This window comes from Cnephaeus nilssonii, assembly GCF_951640355.1.
Source record: "Cnephaeus nilssonii genome assembly, chromosome: 21".
Classification (NCBI taxonomy): Eukaryota; Metazoa; Chordata; class Mammalia; order Chiroptera; family Vespertilionidae; genus Cnephaeus; species Cnephaeus nilssonii.
Genome location: NC_137092.1, coordinates 40,373,549 through 40,390,639, shown reverse-complemented (window position 1 = coordinate 40,390,639; position 17,091 = coordinate 40,373,549). Strand labels below are relative to the sequence as shown.

General features: G+C 56.1%; 1 protein-coding gene across 6 annotated transcripts in view; it reads right to left on the bottom strand.

The window, feature by feature from the left end:
• GPR161 (G protein-coupled receptor 161) overlaps positions 1-17,091 on the bottom strand; it is a 38,242-nt gene that overhangs the window by 10,548 nt on the left and 10,603 nt on the right. For 5 of the 6 annotated variants that reach the window (XM_079760706.1, XM_079760707.1, XM_079760710.1 and 2 more), the window contains 3 exons: positions 10,817-11,234; positions 7,179-7,903; positions 1,701-1,805 (listed from right to left, as the gene is read on the bottom strand). In XM_079760706.1, the coding sequence (XP_079616832.1) occupies positions 1,701-1,805; positions 7,179-7,903; positions 10,817-11,190 (1,204 nt within the window). In that variant the 5' untranslated portion in view covers positions 11,191-11,234. Of the gene's footprint in view, positions 1-1,700; positions 1,806-7,178; positions 7,904-10,816; positions 11,235-13,507; positions 13,960-17,091 lie in introns of those variants that run through there. The other variant, XM_079760711.1, reaches the window with a different exon arrangement.

The window sequence follows — 17,091 nt, the reverse complement described above, 5'->3', positions numbered from 1 at the left end:
GAACAATGGCACCTGCTGGCATGTTTGTCCCTGAGAGAGCCGCCCCTCCAGACCTCACCCAGAAACCAGACCACTGAGTTTCTCTGGTTGTGTCCCCGGTGCTCTCTGAACGGCCTCCCTTTGCTGGAGCTCAGAGCAAGCATTCATGACCTCGGGTCCTTAAAGAGGATGCCTGGGTCTACAGCAGCCTTCCACGTCACCCAGGTAGAGTCCCTGGTGATGTTCACAGCCTGACATTGTGTGGACTCCTCTTCCTGGTATAGCTGCTCCGAGCTAGGAGCCCAGCATGGGGCTGAGACCCCTCACGCCTCAGTGGGCACCTCTGCTGTGGAGATATGCCTCCTGGTTCTTAACCACAGCGTGTGGGTGTGGGGCCTGCCCCTTCCACGTCCCCGCCCCTCCTACCAGTCTCATTGTGCCTTCTTCTGTATATCCTTAGTTCCAGGAGTTCTGTTCGGCTAGTCTTCGGCTGGTTCTTAATGATGGTTGCTCTATACTTTAGTTGTCTTTTTTTTTTTTATACTTTAGTTGTAATTTTCGTGTGGTTGTGGGAGGAGGTAGGAGAGTGTTTGCCTACTCTGCTATCTTGACCAGAAGTCTCTCACAGTCTTTTAACAGCAGAGTTGTTGAGGTATAGTTCCCACCCCACACAACTCACCCATTCACAGTGCATGGCCGTCTGTCTCCCCACCAGGCTGAAAACTCCAGGAGGGTGGCTCACACGGCTCTCTGGAGCCAAGTACCGTGTCTGGCCAAAGCAGGAGCTTGGCAAACATTTGTTGAATGAACGAATGTCACAGAGTCTCGGGACCTCTGCTGGTTGTCTGAGAAGGGGGCAGAGACCTTCCCTTCCTTCAAATCACACGAGGGACCCGGGGCTACAAGGGATGGTGTGGCCAGTGGCTCCCCTCTGGGCTGTCAGGTGAGGGAACGTGTCAGGGAAGATTCTGCGACAGAAGGCCTGTCTCAGTGCCTGCTGGGCCTGCCCCCGGAGCCCACGCCACAGGCTCAGGAGGAGAAGCCCAGGTCAAGGCAGAGACCTACAGCTGCCGGCAGTGGCGCCAGCAGCACGGTGCCCGCTGCTGCTCCGTCCAGGACTCCGCGCGGCGCCCTTCCGGCCAGAGCCCTGGGCTGGAAACCCTGGTGCTTCTCCAGCCATGTGGAGCCACGGACTGGGGGGGACACTGCCAGCCTCTGCCCCCTGCCCCCCACCCCAGGGCCTTGTGAGAGCCCGAGAACACGCCTGGCAGGCACAGATGGGGCACTCCGCTTCCCACCGGCAGCCAGGAGAGGCCCTAACCGCACAGCCCTGGGGTGCACGGCCCCGGGGAAGACGGGGATCTGTGGTGGCGCTGGGCCTCTTGCGGGGACAGGGGCGCAGGGCACGGGACGGTAGTGACAGAAAGGGTACCTGCCTCGTCGGGGCTGCCGTCCCTCATTCACAGATGGGGACACTCAGAGGTTGGGGACTGACACCAGGCCGCCCGACTCCGCGGCCTCACAGCACGCACGGCCGGGGTGAGACCCCCGCTTTAGCGAGAAGGAAGCTGCGGCCCGGGCTCTGCCGAGCTAAAAGCACGACGGGGAGCCCTGCCTCCGGCCCCCGCCCCCCCCCCCCTCCTTCCACCGCACAGGGGATGCGCGCCCACCGGGGCCCACACGCGTCAGAGACACGGGAGGCAGGCCGCGCCGGGGCTTACCTGAGTCCTGGGAACAGCTGAAGCCCGTGTCCCCCGTGCTGCTGCTGTGCCCCAGGGGCTGTCCGCCGGCCATGAGCGCCGTGAGGTGTGGGGACAGGCCCAGGTCTGAAAGGCAAAGTCGGCACTGACTGCACACACCGAGTCCGCTCCCACGGCCTGGCCCTCCCGCGGCAGCCCCTCCGCCTCACCTCCCCTCTCCTGTCCCCTCTGGTCTCCCTGCAAAACACGCTCAAGCCATGGGCAGACGGGAAGCCGTGGCTGCTGCCCTTCCCCAGGGGCCCTGTGCCCGCCGGGCAGCCTGCATTGTGACATCGCTGACTGGGCCCCCGGAGGGGAGCTCCGTGACAACTCAAACCAACAAGGAGGTGGGAGAGGAAATGGGGGGACCCATCCCGGGTGATTTTCCGGTGAAACATGGGACGTGGGTGTACGTTACCTCCTGAAATCCTACCTGAATACCAAAAAGGGCTTTTTAAAAAGGTTTACCCCCCAGAGCAGGGCAGAATGCTTGTCAGCTGGGTGTGTGTGTGTGTGTGTGTGTTGGGGGGGGGGGGGGGTGAGGCAATGGGTGTGGCCCGGGAGGGAGCTGGGTTGGCGGTGGGAGGAGGCTAGTTCTCACCCTGCACCCCCAAAGTCAGGAAGTGGAGGCCCCGGGCGCCTCCACAGGCAGGTGGGCCCGACAGATGTCTCTACAGGAAGCAGTGGGCCCAGTGTCAGCAGGAGAGTGGGGGCACAGGAACCGAGCCTGGCCTGGGAGACGCCACACACAGCCCCGTGGACCCCGAGAGCTGGCCACCGTGCATCGGCTCAGCCGGACCCGCAGCCCAGACGCTCCCCCCAGGGCCACGTGATGAACCACATAGGGAGGCCCAGACCACCAGGCCTGTGAGCAAAGGCGCTAGGAAGACAGAGATGGGGGATAACAAGGAAAGAAAAATAATGGGTCTCAGAGGCGACAATGCAGGGAGCTTAAGAAAACAAAAGAGTTCTAATTTTCTCTGAAAATGGAGAAAACAATGAATCCACGGACAAGAGGCTGTGGTGACCAGGGAGGCGACAAAAAGGGGCTCTTAGGAATGAAAACCTGAGCTCCAAAGCCAAACCCTGACGTGACGAGGAAGATCTACGGCCTGGCAGACGGCAGGACCTCCTGTGAGGGGCCACCCCTGCTCCCCACAAACACACGTAGGAGGGAACTCCAGTCTGTGCCTTTAACCTGGTTTTTCTTTTTTTAATCCTCACCTGAGGATATTTTTTCCATTGATTTTCAGAGAGTGGAAGGTAGAGAGAGAGAAACATCAGTCTGAGAGAGAGACATTGATTGGTTGCCTCCTGCATGGGCTCTGACTGGGGCTGGAGATCGAACCTGCAACCCAGGTTCATGCCCTTGACTGGGAATCGAACCTGCAACCCCTCCGTGCATGGGCCCACCCTCCGACCCTGAGCCACACCGGCCAGGGCTTAACCTGGTTTTCTGAGAGGACAGGTGCAGACACACTCTCCTCTGTTCTCTGGAGCCAAGGACGACATGCGATGGTGGAGGGACGGGCGGGCTCTAGACCTTCCCCGTCATGACATCCGGGAGTTGCCCTCTTGCCCAGGGTTGGTGTGGTCGGCTGGGACGAGACCCCACATGACCACCCCCTCCAGGGTCTTGACCCCAGAATAGGACTGTGTCTCAGCAGGAAGCCTGGCTCGGGAGGGAGGCCGGGGACCATTCACTGCCAAGTGGGAAGGCTGAGGCCACAGTGGGTTTGGACACTGACTCTGAGGCTGCGGTGAAAGCCAGGAACGAGTCCCGGCCTCCACAGGGGGACTCCCTGGGGCCAGACCAGCGTGCTGGGCTGGAAGGTCTGGGGGCAGTGCGGCCAGGTGCCCTCCAGTCCGTTCACCCAGCATTCCCCACCGGAGCGGGTGCAGTCACCCCGAGATTCTTCACGTGAAATAGCAGACCTCCTGGGCTGAGCCCAATCCAGCCTTTTTACACATCATTTTAAAGGCACACGCGGGGCCCCAGGGGTCAGTCAGAAGCCTGGGGCAGCTGGGAGTCACCGGTGCCTGCGCGAGGCCAGCGCAGGGGGGAGGGCATTTGGAAGTAACCCGAAGGCTCCAGGTGGCACCAGGAAAGGAACTTGGGAAAGCGGGTGGGAAATTCAAAGGCCCCCCCCTCCCTGCAGCCCCGCCTTTCAAAAAGGACCCAGGAGCCAGCATGTCCTGAGTCCACGTGAGCCAGTGTCCTTGTCCCCGGAAGGAACTGGGACGGCACTATGCCCAGTTTCAGGAGCCGTGAGCATCAGGCGAGGGGCGTTTGGATAGGCTGCCCTCCCCGATGTCCAGGCCACCCTCCAAATTCCTAGGGGAGCCCAGGGGAGTCGCTAATGACACTGCACGAGCAGAGGATACCTGGGTGGCTCAGTGGCAGGTGACACCCCAGGGAGAACCTAACCTTTGACACTTCCTTGGGGCAACAGAATGAGAAACCAAAATGCGTTCATTGTGGCTAAAATCTATGTGTGAAACAGACATGACACCGTGTTTATAAAACTCCTGGCTTCCCAGTCAGCTGGGAGCTCCGGCTATTTCTGGAATTCCACTCTGCCTTTGCTCAGGAGCCCCGTCAGGAAAAATCGCTCCACGTCCTCATCCGTAGGTTATAGCTTTGCAGGTGCCCAGGCAGATGGAGAGGCACAGGAGCAAGACAGGGCCTCCACGTTGTTTCCTGCTGCCTTTGGAATGGACCTTATTGTCCTTCTTGGCCCTTGATGACAACTAGTAGGGGTGCGCTCTCTAAGGTGAGGGGGGGCCCGAAGCAAGCTTGGGACAGAGGCTGAGGAGCCTCCTGCAGATCCAAGTTGTGGCCACAGAGGGCACCAGACCAGGGTGTGCTCAGCCTTGGCTTAGCCAGAGGGGCCAGAGGTGAGGTGGAGGCCAGGGTTTCCCCATCAGAAAGCCATTCCCAGCATGCACGGGGCCGGGTGCGGAGCTGGTGGGCACTGTATCCTGCTGTTTCCAAGGCTCGTGCTGGTGCTGCTGGCCTCGGCCTGGGAAGCTCCCGGGAAGAGGCAATAGGGACCCCCAGCTCCCATTCCTGGAGAAGGCCAACAACTTGTATCCCACACACCCTTCAACCCCAAGTCCTCCCACCAGACTGCTTTTCCCTCAATGAGCGGCGACCGCCAGCTGCCTTGAACTTGCCAACCCAACCACAGCTGGTGTTTCCCGCCCGTTCTCACGCCTCCCAAGCTCTTCCAGGATAATCACCAGTGACTCGCATGGAGGATCTTGGCCGGAAAAGCAGACGTTTCTTTTCGTTCTGTCTACCCTCTCCTCCTCCATTCGCTTTCCTCATTTTTTTCCCCTTCCTCATTCTTAACTTCATAAAAAAAACTTAATTTTTTTTTTTTTTTGCTTAGAAGATAAGTGATTTTACAAAATCTGAACAAATAAGTTAACCAGTGAAATATAACCAAACCCTGGAGGTACTCGTGGCTCACACGTCACACTTGAAAGCATGATCTCGCAAGTGTCCTGGGTGGCATTCCAGTGGCTGATATATGGGGAGGTTTAGCTTCTCCTTTGGTCAAAAGTCCCAGAATGCCTTCCTCTCTCATGAAGTAACACTCCATCAACCCATGAAATAAACCAGTGATGTTGGTTTATGTAACTGCCTCAGGGAAAGGATCTCCTAGCATTGAGTATTGGTGATCATTAGGAGTGGTTCTTTCTCTCCACCCTCTCCATTTCATGAAGAGGAAGACTCCGTTTGAGTGGTGTGAGTTGCCCAAAGTCATCCAGCAAGAGATGAGAACTGCAGCCTGCATGGGCTCTTTCCATAAACACCTCGTAAGTGCCCTCAAAATCTCTCTTCCCATAGCTCGTCCAGGTGAGGACCCCCTCAAACAGGATCCTACAAATCCAGCTGCTTCTCCATTAGGACAGCATAGTAGTACCTGCAGGAGGCAAGGCCCCGCAAAGCCTGGGAAAAACGGGGGACAGTGGAAGGAGCAACAGGACGTTTAACAGTTGCCTCAAAGCATCTCCTCTGTTGTATTTATTAATGACAACAGACAAATAGTGGCTGTAAGTGGAGAAACCTGGCCGGCACCACCTTCCCTGTATGGAGTGAGAGTCGGTACCGCTCACCCCCTGAAGCCCTCACCCCCAATGTGATGGTATTTGGAGATGGGGCCTTTGGGAGGCAATCAGAGGAGGTCGTTAGGCTGGGATTCTCATAAGAAGAGACCAGAGAGCTTGTTCTCTCCCACCCCTGCCCCCACGAGAGGACATGGCAAGAAGACAGCCAGGGCGAGAACCCGCACCCGAGCCCTGCCCGACCCCAGCCTCCTGAACTGTGAGAAAACACACGTCTGCTGTGTGAGCCACCCAGGCTGTGGTGTTCCCTGACAGGGGCTCGCGCTGACGGAGACATCACCCAAGAGATGAAGGGTGCCCTGGTAATAAGGCAGTGCCACACGTGCCCCTGATACGATCACTGAGAGGGGCACGTGACCCCCGGCTTTCCCGCCAAAAGCCTATAACCTCCTCCTCATCCTGAGAACACAAACTGAGGGACTGGACCAATCCCCTGGCCAGCGCTGCACCAAAGTGCCCATGTCACGGGAGACAAGGAGAGAACAAAGACGTGGAGGTGACGAAGGGGGACTGATGGCGACGTGGGAAGGGAAGAGACGTGAGTGGGAAATGGGGCGGCACCTGAACCAAGTCTGTCGTCGGTGGCAGTGTTACTGTCGGGGCTGGTGACCCCTGTGGTTAGGCAAGATGTTCACTCGAGGGGAGGCTGGGTTTTCCCAGCCCTTCCAAAGTCTAAATTATTTAAAATAAAAAGGTTTATAAAGGCCTGTCCCTGGCTAGAGTATTCCTGTGGGTCTCCTCAAAGGGGACGGGATGGTGTCCAGAACCTTGTTTGTCCTGAATCGATGGTCTGACTGAGGAGAGCCTCGCAGGGACATTTCAGTGTGTGTGTGTGTGTGTGTGTGTGTGTGTGTGTGTGTGTGTGTGTGTGTGAGGGGGGGGGAGGCTGAATTATGAGGGACAATCTAGGACACCAGTGACCTGGGACGAAAGGCCAAGGACATGCTCAGCATGAGCAGTGAGGAGGGCGGCCTCTGCTGTAAAGAAGTTTGGAAGGAAGAGATTGGCCGAGAGAAGGCAGCCGGGGGTGCTGGGTTTTCTCTCCAGGCCGGGGGAGCGGTCCTCTGGAGGCCAGGACGGGGCCAGGGGAACAGCAAACAGATTTCTGAGCCTCTGGCGCCCCCTGCCGTGAGCTGCTCAGCTCAGGAAAGCTGCGGGCATCGCAGTGGGCCCTCTGGGATGGCCCTCCCCAAAAGGAAACCTGTACTTTGAGCCTGGAGGCCACAGTCAGTGTGAGACCTCGGCCAGCACCACGCCAGAGCGGCGGAGAGGGCCGCGGGCTGCCCTGGCTGAGGGAGAGCGTCCGGTCCCGACCAGTCCCGTTACCTGTGATCCTGTTGGAAATGCTGAAGAGCCTGGACGTTCTCTGCCGCTGCACGAAGGGTTCCCGGTAATACCGGTCCCCGAAGCACATGCCCAGCAGCTCCCTGCGCACCGTCTTGTTCCAGAGTCCGTAAATGAGGGGGTGGCAGACGGCGCTGGTGAAGCTCAGCCACGTGGCCCAGGTCTCCAGGCTCGGGGAGACGCAGTTCTTCCCCCAGAGGGCCTCGCAGGTGATGACCACCATGTAGGGGCCCCAGGTGACCATGAAGGCGCCCAGCACCACCAGGATGGTGATGAGGGCTTTGCACTGGTTGGCGGAGTAGACGACGCCCTGGAAGGCGTTCCTCCGACTGCCCGAGGAGGAGGTGGAGGTGCTGGAGTTCTTGCGCCCGGTCCCCTGGGCGTCCTCCTGCCCCAGGACCACCGTGCCGCAGTGCACCTTGCGGGCCTTGACCCTGGCCACGCGGAAGATGAAGCCGTAGCACACGAGCATGACCAGGAAGGGGAACAGGGCACACCAGATCTGCCAGAAGGCCGTGTAGCCAGGCTCCCGGTGCCACGCGGCCACGCACATCCACTTGAACTCGTCAAACTCCACGGAAGACCAACCAAAGAGCGGTGGCAGGCAGCCGATGAGGGAGTGGAGCCAGATGTAGACAAGAGCCATCACGGCTCGGTTCCCCGTAATCTTCATGGGGTACACCATGGGGTACAGGACAGCATAGTAGCTGGAAAGGATGGGAGGCGAGAGAGGAGTCAAAACAGAGGAAACACCAGGCTGGGCACCTGCTGTTTCCCGGGTGGAGAGCACCTCCCGCCCAGATCCTGACAGGGAGATGCTGGCTGCGAGAGGACTTCCCCGAGGGCGGTGCACGCAAGCGAGGGCGGCCACGCAGACGCCGCCTGGTGCAGGCAGGACTTGCGGAGGGACTGTGGCTGCGAGCCTCACATATCCCCTGTGAAGCCACCTCATCCACCAGGACCTTCTGGAGTCCCTGGGGACACAGCTCCGAGGTCAGCCTGAGGCTGCCGATCTCACATCTGGCCTGGAAATATGGACAGAATCGTGCATGTGCCCCGGGCACAGCCATCCGTTACCCTGGCATCTGGGTTTACATCGCACTGAGGCCGTGCGTGCAGCAGAGAGAGGAACAGGCCTCCGAGCAGGGGCGCTGGCTCACGGTGGCTCTGCCGTCTGCAGGCTGTGTGGCCGGGCCAGCTGACTCAGCCGCCCAGAGCTCTGTTCCTCCGTCTGTGACACGGACCCACAGAACCTCGCCACCGACCGGTGCGAGGACGGAGTGTGCCCGCCGGGCCGGGCCTGCACCGCGCCACCCTTCAGAGGGCAGCGGGGGCCCCGCTCGTCTCTGCCTGGCCGCCAACTGCTCCCCTTCCTTCCTGAGGACGGGCCGCCCTCTCGTTCCTGCTCCCGTGAAGCTGCTGTGGTCACAGCAGCCTGAATTCTGGGGACCGAGTCAGGCCGTTCTGGTGGTCACCTCGCCCGGCGACGGGTGGAGACACGGGCCTGGGTCCCATCATCCTGGCAAAGGAGCGGTGAGGGGAGTTCGCCGAGGGCACTTCTGGGAACGTTTCCTTCCCGCTCACAAAGGACCCAGGCTCCTTTCTCCTTTGCTCTGCCCTTTGAAATGCGTGCGGGCCCCCAGGGTGGCCGGCAGCGGGCGGAGGCCCCGCCTGGAGAAGGCCAGCTATCTTGGCTCCTCTGACCAGCCCGTCTGGCCGTGGCAAAAACAATCACGATTAATAACCGTCCTCTGCAACACAGCCCTCTGGCTATTCTCAAGACGCTGTTAGTGTTAGCACTTTATGGCAAGACTTCAGCTTTATTGTGACAAATGGTGTTTATATCCTCGCTGACTAAGGTTCTGGCAGGAGCAAGTCCGGGTGACAGTGAGCTCTCCCAGCTGCGTCCGAGCCCCGTGGGCATGCCCAGCCGAGGAGCCCCCCCAGACGGGCCACAGCACTGCCACGTACCTCCACACCCGCCAGGGGCTATTCGGTTTTCGGGGGGCTTGGGGAGGAACTGTATATACATGGGAACGCACAAATCTACACCTCTATCGTTTCCATGTCTGCCACAAAAGATGGATTTCGTAGATTTGAAACTTCATGTTTGAAATTTAAGCCTCATTTAGGCCTCGTAGCAGGTTCAGAGGAAAATGGAGACAAGGGCAGCTCCCCCCGCGGAGGAACGCAGGGGAAGTGGGGGGTTCCTTTGCTCCCTGTACCCTCAGCTGTCTTCTGAAGGCCTCCATCTGTTCTCCAACAGCTCCCTCTCCGACCGGAGCCCAAGCGGGCCGTGTCCCCAGAGGCTTCCTGATGTCACCTGTTGCTGAAAGGCCGCCAGGCACATATGGGCTCCAACGCTCAGCTCCCCTCCCAGGAGACCAGTGACCTGGCTATGACCCTGGCTTTCATAGGAGGCTCCCCTACAGTCAGAACAACCCTGCGGCCACCCCGGGGACACAGTCGCTCATGCTGAGCGGTGGCTTTCCTCACCGGAACGGACCGGCCGTGGCTCCGGCTACTTTCTCTGATTGGAACACTGCTGAGAGCTGGAGTTCCCTCCGGGGTGAAGGACCGCCTGCTTCCTCCCTCCACGTCCTCCCCCGTGCGGACAGCCCACAGGACCTTGGCCCTGGGCCTGGCCTGAGCCCTGCATGGACAATCCAGCGACCATTTGTCAGCTAAAACCCTGATGGTCCCACGGGAACCCGGGGACTGTGTCAGCCACTGACAGTGTCACGGGCTCGTCCCCTCCGTGTTCCCCTGACGGCTTCTTCCCCGATTCTATGCGTCACGCCGAGCCCGAGTCTACCCTCCTGCCTGAGGAAGTCCCCTCGCCTGGGATGAATGAGCTGACCATCAGCAAAATGCAAATCCCCAAGCTGAATCCCGGGGTGGGGGCTCTCCGCCAAAGCCACGAGCCCCCGGGACAGCACACAGCGGGAACCGGAGGGCGCCGGTCGGACGCAGCGAGGGGCACCGCAGGGCCCTCCTCACGGAGCCACTACACCACGCGGGGCAGCCAGCCTGCTGAGAGCGCTGCGTCTCTCGGGCGCCCGCGTCTTCGTCCCGGGGTTGTCCTCCTTCCCCGGCTCTCCTTCCACCCGGAGGGGAGGTTGGAGAGGTCCCTGCACTGTGGACGGGGACAGGGTTTCCTCTTTGCGTCCCCACCCCGAGCCCAGCTCTGGCCCAGGTCAAAGCAACAGGCAGTGGACAGCGGGTCTAATCCCTCCTCTGCCACGTCAGCTTCCGCAGCTGCTGTTTCTCATCTATACACTAAGAATCACGGGTCTATGAATGCTTTTTAAAAGCCCTGGAACCTCTTTTTTTAAAAAAAAAACTACAGCGAGAATGATATACAAACATATACAAACATTACAGATTACATACACCTGGCACTGGGCTCAAATGCCCACTGCCAGCCCTCCCAGGATGCAGCCTCTCTCTCGGCCTGGGCAGGGGCAGGGACGTAATGCTGGAAAGGGCTCCAATGTTCCATGACACTAAACAAAATGCAACAGCAAACGCAGCGTGACAATCCCAGGGCCAGGTGACCCTGCCAGGTCCCTCTGCACACCTTCCTACCTCCTCCGTTCCCCGACCTGCGGCAAGCTTACCGGTCGATGGCAATGACCCCGAGGGTGAGCATGCTGGCCGAGCTGATGAGCAGGTACAGGAGGGCGGAGAAGTTGCACCAGACCACCCCGAAGATCCATTCCCGCCGAATGGAGCTGGTCACCACGAAGGGCAGCACCAGCACCGACAGCAGGAAGTTGGACAGCGTCAGGCTGAAGACGAACTTGTTGCTGAGGGTGAGGAGGTAGGACTTCTTGTACAAGGTGACCACGATGACCAGGTTGCCCAGGCAGACGAAAATGGTGATGACCACGATGGCGATGAACTCGGTGACGATGGCGCCCCCTTCACCGGCGGCCGCCCCCGTGCGGTTGCTCAGCTCCTTCCAGTGGCCCAGAGAGGAGTTGAGGCTCATGGTCAGTGCGCCTGGGCGTGGGGTGGGCGCAGCATGCTGGATGACTGGAGGGACAGGGCAAGACGGGGGGACAGGAGGAGGTCATCGGGTCAGACCACCCGACCTCCACAGAGAGCAGCCCCAGGCTCGTCCAGAGACTCAGCCAGCCTCCCTGCCAAGCTCTGCACACACGGCCTGTTTTCTACAGCCCACGCTGTGCGCCACTCACTCATTGTGCCCCGTGAACGGGGCCTCCTCCGTTCTAAACGACCATCCATTCCGCCAGGCCGGCAGTTCCGACCTTGAATGCACCAACGAGTCACCCTGAGCGTCAGCTCCAAGGGTCACCTGCTAGATTCTGGCCCCAGAGACCAGAGGCGCGGCCTAGGAATCTGCATGTGAAACGGGCTGGAGCAGGTGGTTCTGGAACAAGTGGTTTCCGGGGGCACACTGCGGGCGGCTCGTGCCACTCCAGGTGGTCCCTGAACCCGCAGCAGCCTCGGCCCCTGGAGCTTACCCGACAGGCAGCCTCTCAGGCTCCACCTGTGACCCTAGGAGCCAGGCCTGGGTGCTGCTCCCGCCCCGCTGACCCGGGTGCACTGAGGCGGCAGCAGGACTCCCGGGGGCGCTATTCTGAGGCCCCTGAGCAGGGCAGAAGCAATGCACTTCCCACGGGGACGTTCCTATCGCTCCGGCCGGACAAGGCCCCCAGCACTGATCACCAGTGGGAGGTGGAGGACCAGTTAGGGGTCTGGGCCCACAGGCCCCATTCTCTGGGAGGCACAGTTCCTGCTCTCGGGAAACTGGCTCGGGATCTTGGCTGAAACTCAACATTGACACATGTTAGCATTAAATGCTGCCGATGAATGTCTCTCCAAAAATTTCTGTCTGCTACGATCAGCCAAAAAATCCCACAATCACTTTCCCACCTGCTCTGGCTCCCCACAAACAGAAGACACCAGAAAGGAAGGAGAGATTGCTTTGCACGAGCCAGACAGGAAGAGCCGGTGCCTCGCACGGCCGCGGCCCCTCGGCTCTCCCACACCTCCACCAAACACCTCTGGCCACAGGGAGCAGCTGGCACGGGAGGCAGCCCTGGCCTCCCCGGCACTCCTCAAGACAAGATTCCCTGCAGAGGGAGCCCACCCTGGGGGTCATGACCCCGGGTCCTAGGCCCGCTCGCTTGAGCAGGACCCAGTAATTCTAGTCTCTCCTGCATTTGACAGCCTCGAAATACTTCACAAGTTACTTCCTTCCCTTCTCCAGATAAAGTCTCCCCGATCGTGAGATGCCGGCCAGGCCGCCCCTACCTCAGACTCCCTGCTGGGGACCTGCTCATGGATGTCTGTGACCCTCTCGACTGGTGGTCCCCAAACCTGCACACACCATTCTGGATGTGGCGGGTGAGGGTGGAGGACACAGGGGCAATTTCCTCCACGATCAGGATAATCTGGAAGAAGTGTTTTCTTAAGCAAGTGTATCAGCCTGTTGGGCTTTAATGAGCTCATATAAGTGTGAGCTCAACTAAAAGCCAACGTTCACACACATACGAATTTCTGTGAAGGAAGGTATGGTGAACCTATGAAATTAATGTTTTTAAGCCTAAATTTAAAAAAGTTATTTCTATTACATTTTATTTTGTCCACTTCGGCCCGTATGTCCGGGCTGCCAAAGCATTCTGACTTTTGATTCAGTGATGCAATGTGCTAGGTTCCTCCAGCTTCGTGCCTCGACTGCGCTTTAGAAATGAGCCTCGGATGTCTACATCTGTCTTTGGGAGGTCATTGTGGGTTTTGTCTTTATTTTGTGAGTTGTAGATTTTGTTAACTCTTACCTGTAAATTATTCATCGCTGTCTCAAAACAAGGCCCTACACAAGCCTGTTACTCTTAACTGCACACGTGATAACACAGTGGCTAAGAAAACAGACTTTGAGAGCCCTGGCTGGGTAGCTCACATGGTTGGAGCATCATCATCATGTGCCAAGGTTGCAGGTTTGATCCCCGTCAGGGCACATACAAGAATCAACCAATGAACGCATGAAAAGGTGGAACAAAAAACTGACAGGAGCTTTTAAAGCAAAATGAGATTAAAACACTAAGAAAGATGGGAGCCCTTAGAGGTGTGATTACAGTAAAAATATCCTAAGTTAGTCTTGGTCCAGAAGCCTTGGCCATGGCTGTTTCCCCAGCACCTGGGCAAGTGCCTGGCACACAACGTGTAACTCAAGAATTACCAGTTGATGAATGACTAACCTTCAAAACCATGTCATTGTTAAGTCAAACATGATGGTTAACATTATAAAGTAAACACGAAAGGAATAAAAATTGGGTGCAAACCTTTATTTTAAAGAAGGAATGAAGTCCTCCTGGGCCCGGCTGCTCTCCGGGGGCCGTATTAGCAGGCACACCGAACTGTGAAATCCCAGCCGCGGGCTGGCTGCAGTCCTAGGCTCCTCGCAGGAGGCAGAGAGGGAGGTGGGACAAAGACCTGCCCACCAGGGAAACCCACACCCCAGCCTCTGCCAGGAGCCTGGAGAGGGGAGGGCACAAGCCCCAGCAAATCCTCGGGGGTGTACTTTTAACGAACAAGAGCGGGTTTGGAATGCCCCAGCCCATGAAGGCGCCCAGGCAGGCAGCCAGCGTACCAGGGGCCTGACAAGCCAGGGCCCATCGAATGAAGCAAACTCTAGAGTGACTCACATTTCCCCTCTCCTGGCCAGTTCTGTTGCCAGACACAAGGGTGTTCCACTCCCACACTCACTCCGTCCTGCCCTGAACAGATAATCTCCCTTCCCCCCCCCCCCCCCCCCCCAGCTCCAGCTTGGAGAAACAACATGATTGGAACTTGATTGAGGTTTAATGCGAACATCAGAACTCCTTCCCTCCAAGGAAGGCCAGGCATGTCAGCACTGTCCCGGCTCTACGCACTGTGGCCCCTCCTCTCTTGGAACTGCCTCCAGTCTTCTTCTTCTTCTTCTTCTTTTTTTTACTACAAATATGATATATTAAAATTTTATTTGTAAATATATAGTTTATAAAAGAGTAAATTGAGGAACATATAAGAATTGTGTTCATGTGAAGAAGCAGTTTTATGCTTATGAAAACCTACATTGTAAAGTGGAGATTGGAATATCTAATTGTTGGGGAAATGGAGGCAGCTAGTGAAAGATTGGATATTAAGATTGTTATTTGTGACTTGGCCTCGTTTTGGCTCTCAGAGGTCATGCTGACTCTTAGATTAGAAATGCAGCCTCTTTCAAAGCATAAACCTACATTGAAAGTAATAATTCTAAAATTTGCTTTCTTGGGTGCTCCACTTTGTTTTCTTCAGAGGGAAGGTAGGGGAGGGTGGGGGGAAGGGGGAAAAGCACCTCTTTTCAGGAGGATGAGGAAAACATTTTATTTCCCTTTCTTCTGTTTGGCCATTTTTGTTGTTTCTGGTTCCATAAATGGAGAAGCATCTTTCCCGTGCCTTGCATTATGCCCAGCAATTTTTTTTCTTTCTTTCTTTTTTAAATTTCTTTACTGAATAAGGTATTACATATTTGTCCTCATCCCCCCATTCCCATCCCAAACCCCTCCCCACGCATGCCCTCACCCCCCTGTTGTCTGTGACCACTGGTAGACAGTAAAATAGTAGTCAAGTTTTCAGACTAATTTAAATTGGCTAATTGAAATAAGTGAATATTCTAGAAAAATTAATTGTACTGGACAAAAAGCTGTTCCTAAAGTGTTAACTAAAATTTTTATTGGTAGTTCATCTCATGGTAAAATTGCGTAACATGCAATGAACCTAAAGCAGTCATATTTTAGTGTAAAAAATTAAAATTTAAAAGTTATTAAGACTGCATTATAAAATGTCCAAAAGCCTCCTAATATAAATCAAAAAAGGGGGGATAGTAGAAGAATATCATGTAAGGAAAAATATCCTGTAAGTAAATTACATCTAGAAAATTTTTACTTTAGAAAATTAACTTTCATTGGTAATGCTAACAGCAAGACACCCATGAAAAACACACATGGTGTCAAAACAAGCCAAAGGAAAATCGTTTGGGCAAAAAATGAAAAAGGATCCCAAGTCAAATTTATAGAAAATATTCCTTTATTAACTTTTGGTCAAGAATATGTTTGTATATTTTCAGAAAACAACTCCGAGACCATGTGGATTCCTGCAACAGAGAGGAATTGACAGGACTACTCCAGCCATGAAGACGGAGGAGAAACAGTCCAGAGATGGAAGACGCTGACGACGCCTTGCCATACTAGCAGTCAGCAGCTGTGCGTCACTGCAGGTTGCCCAGGACCAAACCAGAGAGGGTCGGACCTGCATTACCACCATTTGTCCACCATCCAGAACTGAAATATCATTGCTGACATGTACACATAAGGAACTGTTTGACATTGAAATTGGGACTCAAAAGAACTGTTGGCCCAGAAAGAAACTCACTACAGACTGATTCATTTGCCTCTCAGCATAACCATTATTGCTTGTCTCATTTTCTGTTCTTATATGCGTATTTCTAGTATCACATGATCTCACTCATCTATGGGAAATAATGAACAACATAAACCGATGAACAAAAACAGACCCGGAGACAGGGAAGCATCGATCAGACTGTCAAACCTCAGAGGGAAGGTAGGGGAGGGTGGGGGTAAGGGGGAGAGATCAACCAAAGGACTTGTGTGCATGCATATAAGCCTCCAGTCTTCTTGACCAATCCCCGGGAGTGAGCTGTCTGCGGGAGCCAGGACTGGTAGTAGCCTCCAGTCATCAAAGCCAAACCTGCCACTCAAATGAGATTAATACCATTGTGTGGGTTCAAAAAACAAAACGCAAGGCAACACTATGGAATACTGAGACAGGTATTCATTGCTTTATAAATTGGTTAGCATGGTAATTCCCAAGATAAAATTCTAGAAAAGCCTGGTGTGTGAGGACAAAATGACTATAACATAAGGGTGGATTTTCCCCCTCTTATTTAATTGTGTCAGTCTGATATTTTGCGGCTCACCTCATATCTGACCTAGAACTCTTGGATTTCCTTGACTTACACTGGACTCCTTTTCTGCTCAGAGCCGTCGCTTGCATGTGTCAGAGCCACAGTGAGGCCTGGGGGTTAAGTGTAGAAGCCAAAGGACCTGTGTTTGAGGAACCAGCTCAGGGCCAGCAGGGAGGTACGTAGCTGTTTGAATAAACAGCCCTGGGGCGAGGAAATACTCCTCAGCACCACTTCAAAGGGGCCCAGGTGAGGTCACTGTGATGCTATTTTGGTCGCACTCTGGGGGCTCTTCATCTCAGCACCTCAAAGCACTTTATACACATCACTCACCAGCTTGCGGGGGCGGGTAGAGTTGGGAAGAAGGTTCTAATAACCACCCTCTTTTGCACTAAGATAAAGAGCAAACCCCTGCCCCCACTCCACCCACAAACCAGGCCACACAGCTCGCTCAGTGCCAGAAGGAGATCACAGGACCCTGGGTCCCCTCTCTGCCCTCCTCCATTCGACCCTGGCACTCCCGTGACAGCTGAGCTGAAGACGGACGGCCAGCCAGCCAGCCCAGGGTCTGTGACAGTGCACAGTGCTTTGCTCTTGTCCCCATGAAGGCACCCGACCCAGTAAAGTCTTGGTTCAAAACCTCTCACTTCTGACGGGAGCAGGCCTGAGCTCCATGCACCAGAGGAGGGAAAGGAGGCGAGAGTCCGGGCCAGGGGCCTTGTGGTCCGTCTGCGTTCTCAGTTTGCCCGTGGGAGACGCAGGGCAGTGGTCCCTCTGCACAGACACTCTCAGTGTGAGCCCCTGGCTGCTCTGCGTCCTGTGCGGGAGCTGGAAGCCTGGAGGCCAGGTTCCCCCAGATCCTGCCACGGACGGTACCACATCCGCAAGGACGTCAGCGCTGACTCTTGTCAAATGTCTCCCCAA